The sequence below is a fragment of the Gossypium arboreum genome, chromosome 4, assembly GCF_025698485.1.
Source record: "Gossypium arboreum isolate Shixiya-1 chromosome 4, ASM2569848v2, whole genome shotgun sequence".
NCBI classification, from domain to species: Eukaryota; Viridiplantae; Streptophyta; class Magnoliopsida; order Malvales; family Malvaceae; genus Gossypium; species Gossypium arboreum.
Genome location: NC_069073.1, coordinates 92,200,313 through 92,212,479, shown reverse-complemented (window position 1 = coordinate 92,212,479; position 12,167 = coordinate 92,200,313). Strand labels below are relative to the sequence as shown.

At 29.9% G+C, this 12,167-nt stretch overlaps 1 protein-coding gene across 1 annotated transcript; it reads left to right on the top strand.

Moving 5' to 3' along the window:
• Positions 1 to 1,740: 1,740 nt before the first annotated feature.
• Positions 1,741 to 3,682, top strand: LOC108459110 (cytochrome P450 76A2-like). The gene is made up of 3 exons (XM_017758474.2): positions 1,741 to 1,867; positions 1,946 to 2,769; positions 2,886 to 3,682. The coding sequence occupies exons 1-3, from the start codon at positions 1,762 to 1,764 to the stop codon at positions 3,501 to 3,503; spliced, it is 1,548 nt and encodes a 515-aa protein (XP_017613963.2). The 5' UTR covers positions 1,741 to 1,761; the 3' UTR covers positions 3,504 to 3,682.
• The last annotated feature ends 8,485 nt before the right edge of the window (positions 3,683 to 12,167 follow it).

Here is a 12,167-nt window from a genome sequence, read left to right as displayed (position 1 = left end):
ACAAAAGAACCAAATAAATGATCATACTTACTTTACAGTTTTTCTTTTTACAGATGACGTTTCGATTTAAAGTAGAGGTGTGCATGGGCCGCCATAAAAAATTTCTGCCTGGCCCTAGGAAAAAAATAGTAGGGTCGAGCCCGGCCCGGCCCGGCCATATTAATTTTTTTTACTTTTTTTATTAAATAAAAAAATTTAAAATATAATAAATCAAATACATTTAAAAACATAAAAACAAATATTAAAACAAAAAACAAATAAAAATGAGACTAAAATAATTCTTAAAATAATACATAAATTAAAAATATAATAAAAAAGTAATTATATTAAAATTGAAAAATTGAAACAAATTAGAACTAAATTAAGAACCAAATTATATTAATAACAAAAATTTTACAATATCAAAATAACATTAAAAACAACAAAAGAGTAAAGTCAAAGTACTAAAGTTACTTAAAATTAAAAATAAAATAATTTAAAAAATAATTTAATATTAAAATCGGGCCGGGCTTGGGCAAAAAAATCTTACCCGGGGCCCTGCCCGTTTCCTAAACGGGCCTCGTTTTTTGTCCAAGCCAATTTTTCGGGCCTATATTTTTACCCAAACCCTCTCACTTTTCGGGCGAGCCTTCAGGCCGGGCCGGGCCGTCCGGCCCATGCACACCTCTAATTTAAAGCATTTATTGACAATTTGAGTAAGATATTCTTTTACTCCTAATCTTTTAATATTTTTAAGTTAATCCATGCCTTTTGTTTAAAAAATTATTTATTTAGTTGTTTGTTAAATAAAAAGTTGGTTTAAAAAAATTACCTTTTATTTTAAAAATTTACTAAATTGAATTATCCTTTAATGTTATACTATTAAAATTAATGAATATTAAATCGTTAAAAATAAAATAAAAACACATATTAATAACAATTGCTAAATTAGATTTATATTTTTCAAATATAATAAGAGTTAATTAGTCTTATTTACTAAATAGAATAAATATAAAATTAAAATTAAAAAATAGAATATTAACAATTTTAATGTTAAAACAAATTGATTTAACAATATATAAACTAAATAACCTATAAGAAATTATTAATAATATTATTTAAAATATAATATATTAATATTAATATTCAAATCATGATAAAATTTTGTATTATTTTAATATTAAATATTTTGAAAATTATATAACATTAATATAATTTAATTATTTAAAAATATATTTTATAATTAAATTATTTTTAAAATTTATTAATGATTTTTAAAAAATTATTAAAAACTTTGAATAAAAACTAATTTTCTAAAAATATTCTAAATTTAATATACACAAGCAAGGATACAAACTAGTTCAAATAAAACTATTCATCAAAGAAAAACAAAAACTACAAGCTTACTCTACAAGCTTACTGTGTAGACCTCTTAGAAATGATTGTATGTGACGTCACGTCATCTGTATCTCTTTCCAATAATTTTATGCCACATCAGTATTCTTATCCTGAATTTTAGGATTTTATCCTAAATTTTAGTATTTTAATTTGGATTTCATTTTTTTCAGGATAAAATCTTGAAATTCAAGATAAGAATACTGACGTGGCATAAAACTATTAGAAAGAGATACAGATAACGTGGCGTCACTGTTTCATACAATCCTTTCCCGTAGACCTATTCATCAGAGAACAAAACAAAAACTAGAAGCTCAAATAGATGAGATATAAATTATGCATTTCTCAAAACCCATATATCAAATTATGCAATTTTAATTTATTATTATGTTTTGTGATAATAAATTGGGGTGTTCCAGTATTATTAAATCAAAGGTCACAGAAGAAAACCAGAACTCAAGAACTTGGCCTGCAACCATGGCTTTGGCTCCAGGTTTTCTTCTTTGCCTTACCATATTTGCATCATCAGCTCTATTTCTATTCATCCGGTGAACAAACAACTCCATTACAGGCAAGCTCCCCCCAGGACCACCAGGATGGCCTATTTTCGGCAACATATTCGACCTAGGCACCATGCCACACCGGACCCTGACCCGCCTTCGCGACAAGTATGGTCAAGTCATATGGCTCAGGTTGGGATCCCTTAACACCATGGCAATCCTTTCAACGAAAGCAGCCGCAGAGTTCTTCAAGAACCATGATCTCTCCTTTGCTGAGCGCAACATCACGGAAACCATGCGCGCCCACGATTACCACAAGAGCTCAGTGGCTTTAGCACCATACGGTTCATACTGGCGTGTGCTGAGGCGCCTGGTGACGGTGGATATGCTGGTCAACAAGAGGATAAACGAAACAGCTTACATACGAAGAAAATGCATCGGCAATATGCTCCAATGGATCGAAGACGAGGCAAGTAAGATTCAAGGGGAGTCGAATAGGAACGGAATCCATGTGGCTCGTTTTGTGTTCTTGTTGACGTTTAATTTGCTTGGAAACCTTATGCTGTCGCGAGATTTGTTGGATCCAGATTCTAAGGAAGGGTCTGAATTCTTCGTTGTTATGTCGAGGCTAATGGATTTGTCTGGAAAAGGAAATATAGCGGATTTTTTCCCATGGCTGAAATGGCTTGATCCTCAAGGATTGAAAAGGAAGACGACCAAGGATTTGGGTAAGGCCATTGGAATCGCCTCTAAGTTTGTAAAACAAAGAAGGGAAGATAAGAGGTTGAGTGACAATAATAAGAGGGATTTCTTGGATTTGTTGCTTGAGTTTGAGGGAAATGGCAAGGGCGAACCAGCTAAATTTTCTGACCAAGACTTGAATATCTTTATCCTGGTAATTCTTTCATTGCAAGTATTTGTATCTCAGACTCATGTTCCTCGTCGATTCAGGGATATACGACCATCCAAATACATGATTTTCTAACAAGTTGCTGCATCTTTTTGGAGCAGGAGTTATTTATGGCAGGTTCAGAAACAACAAGCAGCACCGTAGAATGGGCATTTACTGAGTTGCTTTGCAATCCAGAAAGCATGATTAAGGTCAAAGCAGAGCTTAGTCGTGTTGTTGGACCAAACAAAAAGGTAGAAGAGAATGATATTCAGAAACTTCATTACTTGAACGCAGTGATCAAAGAAACATTTCGATTACACCCTCCACTTCCATTCCTTGTCCCAAGAAGAGCATTGCAAGACACTGAATTCATGGGGTATCATATACCTCAAAACACACAAGTTCTTGTGAATGCTTGGGCAATCGGAAGGGATCCGGAAGTGTGGGATGATCCTTTGTCATTCAAGCCCGAGAGGTTTATGGGGTCGAAAATCGATTACAAGGGCCAGAACTATGAGCTAATTCCATTTGGAGCTGGAAGAAGAATGTGTGCAGGTATACTGGGTGACAGAGTTGTTCACCTTGTTTTAGGCTCATTGCTTCATCATTTTGATTGGGAACTTGGTGGCAATGTGACCAAAGACACAATTGACATGAAAGACAGCTTGGGCGTATCAATGAGAAAACTGGAACCGTTGCTTGCCGTTCCTACAAAGTGCTTGAAATCTGCAGATTAAAGTAAAATGGGTTGTTATTAGATGATTTAGATAGTCAAATTGGAACCTTCTGCAAGTTTATCATTTACATTAAGCATCTGATGCATACTTTGTGTTTCATTAGTGTTTTTCTTTGCCGCACTCACTCAATTGAGGCTTGGCCCTCTAGATATGACTCAACCAATTGCAATCAAATGGAATAATAACGATGAGGTGAGGATGAAACTATTAACGATATTATAGTAAACTAAATTATTAAAATCATGTTTATTTAATTCATAAATTAATTAAATTAAATAAAATAAAATAAAATAAAAACATAATATAATATAATATAATATAATATAATATTATTTTTATTTACATAATTAGTTATTTTAATTTATCAAACAAAATATATGTTTAATGATTTATTATATCATAAAAAGGGTAAACTATATAAATGGTCATCCAATTATGCTCGCTTTCTTATTTCGGTCAACAAATTTTAAAAATTTTCAATTTACACACTAACGTTTGAATTCATTCATATTTTGGTCACTCGCCAACAAAAAACCTTTTTCTAATTGGCATGATAACAAATTTAGTCCTCAATACTTATTTGATCAATTTGATCCTAATTCTAAATAATTCAATAAATTTAACCATTCACATTTACAAATTCTATCAATTTGATCCTCAAACTTCTTAGCCAAACTTTCAACTTTTAGAATAGAAGCATTCCATATCTATTAATTATTTTATTTATGGATGAAATTATCCAATTCGATACATAACCCTTTTGTTTATATTTTAAGAAGTTAGTGTAAGAAATTAATTAAACACCAATAAAAATAATAAAAAGTAAAAATTTTAAATATATAATATGTAATAAAATTATAAAATAATTTAATATTTGTAAAAAAATCACTCTAACTAGCATAATTTTAGTTTTTAATTAATTTGGTAAATGATTTGACACTAAATCAAATTATTAGTGATGCATATTGTTTATTATGGATTTAAAATTTTAAAAAATAAATAGAACACATAATAATCTCTTAATCAATCTATAAAATTTAAAAATCATTATCAATGTAGCAAAAGGAAAATCAAATAATACTTTCACTCTTTTTTCGATGAAAAATTAAATGTTCATAATTTTTCTTATATAATTATTGATTGAACAATTAGATTTTTCAAAGTCATATTTTTTAACTCTGGATTTAATCCTCAATTTCAAGGACCAACTTCGAGGACTATTTCTATGTACCTTGAAGGAAATTTCATACTATTAACAACAAGAGTAAATATAAAGTGTTTTTTTAAAGGTTTTTTCATTTTCTTTAGCCAAAATTTTATCAATCAAAAGGTTATAAATAGAGGTTTTCATGGTCGGGTTGGGGCGGGCCTAAGCATAATATCAACATATTTTATGTTTGTCCAAGCCCGACGTGACCTAAAATATGAGCCTAAAACTTTGCCTAGACCCACCCATATTTGCGAAAGACTAACCCATGCTCATTTTAGGTTTGCCCATATTATTTTAAATTTTTTTTTAAATATTTATTTTATTTTGTTTTGATATTTAATAATTTTATTTTTTATTTATTAAAATTTTTATATAGTCATCTTAGCATTAATTTAATGTTTGCATTAGAGTAGTATTATATATTTAGTATATATTTATTTTTAATGTATTAAAATTACATAATATATAAAAATAACATAATATAAATTATTATAAACTTAAAATGGGTTGGGTTGGGCCAAGCCGAGCCCAAGCCCTAAATGTTTAAACTCGAGCTCAACCTATATTTAAAACGGGCCTGATTTTTTTACCCAATCCCAGTTTTTGAGCCTAACAACTCATTTGGTTGAGGGAATGGAATAGGGTTGTAATAGTATTCTTGTGTTTGGTTGAATGAAATAGATGTTGTAATAGCATAAGGAAAAATATTTAAATGACCAAAGTACCCTTAATAAAAAATTTTAAGTAGATGATTATTGTTATTGTTATTAAATTTTAATAAGATTATTATTAAATATAATTTAATAAAATAGTATATAATTTAATAACATTCTTGATATAATTATTATTAAAATATGGATTAATAAAATAAAAATATATAATATTATAAAAAGAATATATAATCTACTTTATTATTTTTGAACTGCAATGCATATTTAATGTGCTAAAATATCATTAGCAAAATAAAGAATTTAATTATCTTCTAAACTAAAAAGTAAAAGATTAGAACTAATAAATAGCTTGATAAATATATTTTACATCCAAACATAATATTCATACATTAATAAAAAGTTACATGATGTCATTAGCTTATATGCCATAATTTATATGTTAAATTTTACAAAACTAAAAAGTTACAACAGTCTGTGACATTCTTCTAGTGGCATTCTACTAATGGCATCTTACCATCCAAATATTACATATACAAAACGTTGCCAAAACATCACCAACACAACCATGATTTTTAATGGTCAGAAAGAAATCTTCTCACTCATTCCAATCATACTGAAGAAGGTAGACGAAAGAAAATGAGCATTTGCATTGGATGGTTAGAAATTTTGCTCAACGCATGATAGCGCTTATCTTCAGTTAATCCTTCTACTTTGCATAAGGTTGGATATAATTTTTGAGCACTTTCTTGAATCACTTTATCGAAGGAAATGCTCCTACTTAATTCAAGGCCAACAATTTGTATGTTTTTCCCCAATAACATGGTAGCATCAGTAATTGAAGAAATTTGTTCACTTCCATCAAATTTTTTTTCTTCTTTGAAACTATCTTGGTTTGGCTTCGGCGATTATGATTGTGTAGCCAAGACATCCATCTCAACTAAGGAAACATCATCTTTTCATCCACGATAATTGTTTCCTTCTTGAAGATCATTTGCAGTAGTTACATCCTCAGCATCCATTTCTTCAACAATATGTGCAACTATTCGAACATCTTTCCCAGTGGCAGTGGTTCAATCTTTTGCATATATGGAAATAAGTTGGTCATAATAAGGGAAACTACAATGTCTGAATTGACCGGTTGCTTTTTGACTATATAAAAAAAGAAGTATTTCACATTAGATATAAGTTTGGTCAAAATAAGATAATAAAGACAGGAAATAATTCTTACACTTATATATGAGTTCCACACAACATTTTCAGCAACAACCTTCTGCCTATGCTCGTCCCAACCAAAGCTGCTATTATCTTTTCCACAGAGCATGTTGTAAACGATTGTCCAATCCCTTTTTAATGTCCTAATCCTTGATTCAAGATTAGGTTTAGCCTTCAACATAACATGAGGGAAACCTTTTTCTAAAATTCTTTCTAGCTCATTTATATAACAGGCCTTGAATCCTGTATATGCGTTATAGGTTCCAACATTGTACAAGTCGACCATACAAGAAACCAACACAATATCTTCTTTTGGAACTCATTTCTTTTTGGTTCCTTGAGAATTTTGGGAAGAAACACTTGGTTGTGAAAAGCCTAACATAACTATTTTAAGAAAAATAAAAATAAAAATTAGGTTCGATATTATGAATTAAAAGGTTGACACTTTATAAAATTATAACACATGACGAATCAACAGAAAATAAATTAAAGTTGTAATTCAACAAGTTTAGTACAATACAAAAAGACAATTCAAACAATACCAAAGTTTTGTAAACTAGATACATGAAATAACATAAACAAATTAACATTCTACTATGTTTTAATAAACCTAACTAATTTCTAGATGTTTGTCATTCATAGAACATTTGATTGGCTAGTTCCATCCTCCAAGTAGCCCATGTATCCGATGGATGAATATTTACGATATTCGGTTCATCATCATCTATCACATTGCTAGGTAATCCTTCTCCTAACTTTGCTTCAATAGGATCAAGACTCATAAATGTTCGAATAAAATTATGGAGCAAACAACATGCAATAATGATTCTATTATGCACCATCATAGGATAGAATTATGGACTCATAAGTATTCCTCATCTAAGGTTTAATAACCCAAAGCATTTTTCAATAACGTTGAGCGCTAAAGCATGTTTCATAGTGAAAAATTCTTCTGAAGTACTTGGTTGTTAGCTTGACACCATTCATTCAAATGATATCTTTCTCCTCTAAAAGGTGCAAGAAATCTTTCACAGTTTGTGTAATCAGCATCAACTAGATAATAGCAATCTATAAAAAAGAAAAAAAAAACTATTTATCATTGTTAACTTTCCCAAAAAAGCTTGATCTTAAAAATTTATTCAAATTCGTCAAATTTGCACTTTACCGTGAGGAACTTTTAGCCAATGTCTTATACTAATGGCATCTTGAAGAACCTGTCCATCAGCAATAGAACTTTCTTAACCAGGAAGAACATAAACAAAATGCATATCAGGTGTACAAAAACCTAACATATTTGTTGCTATGTCACCTTTTCGCGTTCGATATCTAGGTTTATCAATTGTTGGAACCCTAATCTTGATATGGGTTCCATCTAAAGCACCTAAGTAATTCTACATCACATGTATAAAACCTCGGGTTAGGTTACTATATTTAAATCTAAATCAACTAAATTATGTACGAGCTATATATGGAACTCACTCCAATACCTTGAACCATTTTCACATTGGGTCTATAGAATTAACTGTAATTAGCTCTGCCTTTTTAAATAACACATCTTGTAAACATATGATAACATTTAAAACATTGTGAAATGATCTGCTAACGGTTTCCCTAGACCTATTAAAGTGATGCTTGATAACTCGGTTTGTAAGGTGATGAGAAATGATATGTAAAAACATTGTCACTTGCTCATCAACAAGCATATTCCTTGGCGACTTAATCCTCTTAAAGTTTGTAACATCTCACATAGTTTTAAAAAAGTAATTCCATTCATCCTAACTTGTTCAATACATGTCTCGTCACTAGCATATACAAGTCTTTTCACACAATCTCGTTTTGCATAAAAATCTAAAATATATGATCTAATTCTTGTTCTATAAGTATGTAGGCTATGGATGACATCCAATGTAACTAAGAACCAACTCACAACTATACAAATTTGCAACCATACTATCAATGCAAGACCAATTCTTTTACGCCTCTCACTTTGTACTATCAAAGGCAAACGAATCATTATTGCAAGATATTAAAGTGTTACATATCTTCAAGTCATAGTAAAATAGTCACATTTCTTCAATACTAATCTCAAGAACATTAAAACAAAATCAAATAATTTAATTGCAAAAGAACTTACATTGATTTAGTGAATACAAGAAGCTCAGCTATGACTGGAGAAAGCAATCAAGCAAGCCAAAGAAGAAAGGTAGTAGTAACACACTATCAAAGAAAAATGAAAAATACATATTAAGAATCTTTGCAGGACACAAAATAGAAATTAAAAATATCTTTGTAAGTAAAAAACCTGAAATTAATTTCTTTATCAAATTTCATTTAACAAAACCGACTCATTGTTTAGCAAATAATAATGTCTTGAACAAAATTTTACATGTTGTATTTATGTATTCCGTTTTAAAATTTTAACAAGGCTGTAGGTTCTTTAATTGTTTACGTCCATTTATTTGTTGTAGTTACATGTATGGATTCTTTTCAATTCAGTACTTGTATTATTAGATCAAAGTGAACTACATCATCAAATTTGAGATAGTATAGGGACTAAAATTATAATTTGACCAATTTAAAATGCATTAGATAAGCTTAATACATGCCATGAGTTTAATCACCATACTTTTTTCTCTAACAATTTATTCACTATCAATCCAACTGTTATTACTATTAAAATTATTTTACTAAATTGAGTCATTACATCATTATTTCTTTAGGTGCATGTCTACTTTTCTTTATTAATTGATGAGTATTATTTTATTAAAATAACTGAATAAAATTGGATATTATCTTTTCTTTTTATCTTATTATGTAGCTAGAATTTTTTTATACATGAAATTGCTTTTTTTTCCTTTTAAGAAAATGAGCCCACAAATCTCTAGAAGTTCAGATTATATGGTTTTTCTTTTTAGCTAAAAATAACTTAAGCAGTATTATTTTTCAGGGTCCAAAACCCAATTTACAATTTATAATTTTTTTCTTTAAAATAAAAAAATGATAGATCAAACTTGTCATATATAACTTGTAATTCGATTAAAATATCAAAAGTTAAAAATATATATTTTTCAACAGAAAGTGCAACATATATCTTATAATTTTATACATCTCAACCATTAAAATTTGAATTTATTTTCTATATATAATTTAGATTCCAAAATTGTGAAATGAAAAGGAATAATTTCCCTTTATTATGTAGCTGAAATTTGATGAAAGTTAAGTAACAAGAGACTTTGGAGAAGACTTGTCAACTAAATAAAATGATATATAATGATTAGTCATAACTCAAATAGGTTAGTTCAGTTGAAAACTAAAGATAATATCTAATTTTATTCAATCATTTTAATAAGATAATATTCATCAATTAATAAACTGAATAAAATTGAATAAGATAATATTCATCAATCATTTTATCCCACTAAAATCTTATCCATAGTACCAACAGATACAAGATATGTAGATATATGATTGCACTGGTTCAAAGGGCCAAAATGATTAACCCAAGCTTGAAATGACAAACCTGAAAATCAAATATGTAGGATAATTTAAAATCAATTAAAGAACCTCAAAACTAACAGAAAAGGATTTAAATTATTTTAAGAAAGAACACACAACATACCATAAAAACACAACTTATCTGTTTTTGGAAATCTGTAAATTCTAATATTCTTTTAACGATGGAAAAATGTTATCAATACACTGGTAACTTTCAACATTTGGAAGTTAACAAAAAGAGAGATAATATACTGAAATGATAAGGATAAAAAATTAAAAACCCTATTTAAAGATTTTTTTTTATAAAATGAAATAAAACTCAGTTGTTAATCCTAAGGAACTCCTATTTCATTTAAATTTAACTCTCTTTTTTTTTTTTTTTTACCTTCGAGTCCTACATTCCTTTTCTATTTCCACCAATACACTGTTATATTTGAAGCACCAAACTCTGTTTCCACAGCAAATATATTGTTCTTGATCCTATTAGAATCTTATCCATAGTTTTCCTTTATATATGACACCAACATGAAATAGATAGATATACTTATACGCTAAACTCAGATCTTGAACAAGTATCAGTATGATCACATATAGTTACCTCACTTGCATGCATAAAAAAACACAAATCAAACATGTCCAAGAAACAAAACAACTATTTACTTCCAATATGGAAGGCAAAAGATACATTAATAGGCATTCAAACCTCCTAAAACACTTCAATGATATCAAAAGACATTCACATAACCACAAAAAAAGTAATAGTAATATAAAGTCTAGGTACAAATCCATAGAAGATATTTAAAAAGATGTTGTGGATGAAACTTAAGCCAAAACATGTACATAATTTGTCATTTTTAGTCAAGATCAAAGTAGAAATTAGACATTTAGTTATTAAGGGACAACAAATAAAGTATTGAAGATCATGAAGATTGTAACACCCCGAACCCGAGACCATTGCTGGTGTCGGACACGAGGGGTTAACAAGCCAAGTCCACATATTTTGCCCACCAATTTGACATTTCCAGTCAGGCTGGAAAACTGCATCACCGTCGCCTTAAAAATCATATCTCGAGTTTAAAAACTCGGAAACTGGTTTCGTAAATTTTCCCTGAATTTAGACTCATATATCCATCCATGGACTTATTTCTAGAATTTTTGGTCGGGCCAATTGGTACAGTTTATTAGTTAAAGTCACCCATGTTACAGGGATCGACTGCTCTGACCTTCGCGCGTTACAACTTGAATATCTCTCTGCACAGGGCTTTAATACTGGTTCCGTTTGTTTCTAATGAAACTAGACTCAAAATGGAATCTGTACATATAAGGCACGACTCCTAATTCTTTCTGGATAATTTATAGTAAATTTTTAAAGTTGCGACAGGGGACCCAGAAACCGTTCTGGCCCTGTCTCACAATAGCTTTAATATCTCTTAACATGTAACTCCTATGACCGTTTCGTTTCTTCCATATGAAAATAGACTCATCAAGGTTCATTTACATAGCTTATTCACTATTTAATACCATTCCTACAAATTTTGGTGATTTTTCACATTCACATCACTGCAGCTGGCAGCATCTGTTTTTAAGGTAGGTCTTACCTAGTTTGTAGTCTCCATGAACCAACTAGTCTTGCCATACATAGGTTCACATATGATCATTTTAACCATACCAATGGCTGATCATGTGACCAACATTCCCATTTCAATCCATAATCACATCATGACACCATATATATATATATACAAACCGCAAATAGTCTAAGTTCGTACTTCACTTTTACGAGCCATTTTCGCATGGCCGTATACATATACATCACAACATATTTAAACCAGCAAGGGGTAGTCCTATACATGCCATTTCAAAGTTCAACCAAAAATTTATACCAAAATGGAGGCTTTGATAGTGTGGATGACTTCGACTTTAATGATCCCGAATCCGATTGCTATCGAGCACAATCTATAAAAGAGAGCCAAAGCAACGGGTAAGCATTTTATGCTTAGTAAGTCTCAAGGAATAAAATCAGCTTTAATTAAAGCAATACATTCACATGGCCAAATGCATCATTTCATTAATACA

Coding starts and splice junctions, on each gene's coding strand:
- LOC108459110 (XM_017758474.2), top strand. CDS start 1,762: ATGTTTTGTGATAATAAATTGGGGTGTTCCAGTATTATTAAATCAAAG. Junction 1,868..1,945: donor AACCATGGCTTTGGCTCCAG/GTTTTCTTCTTT, acceptor ACTCCATTACAG/GCAAGCTCCCCCCAGGACCA. Junction 2,770..2,885: donor ACTTGAATATCTTTATCCTG/GTAATTCTTTCA, acceptor TTTTTGGAGCAG/GAGTTATTTATGGCAGGTTC.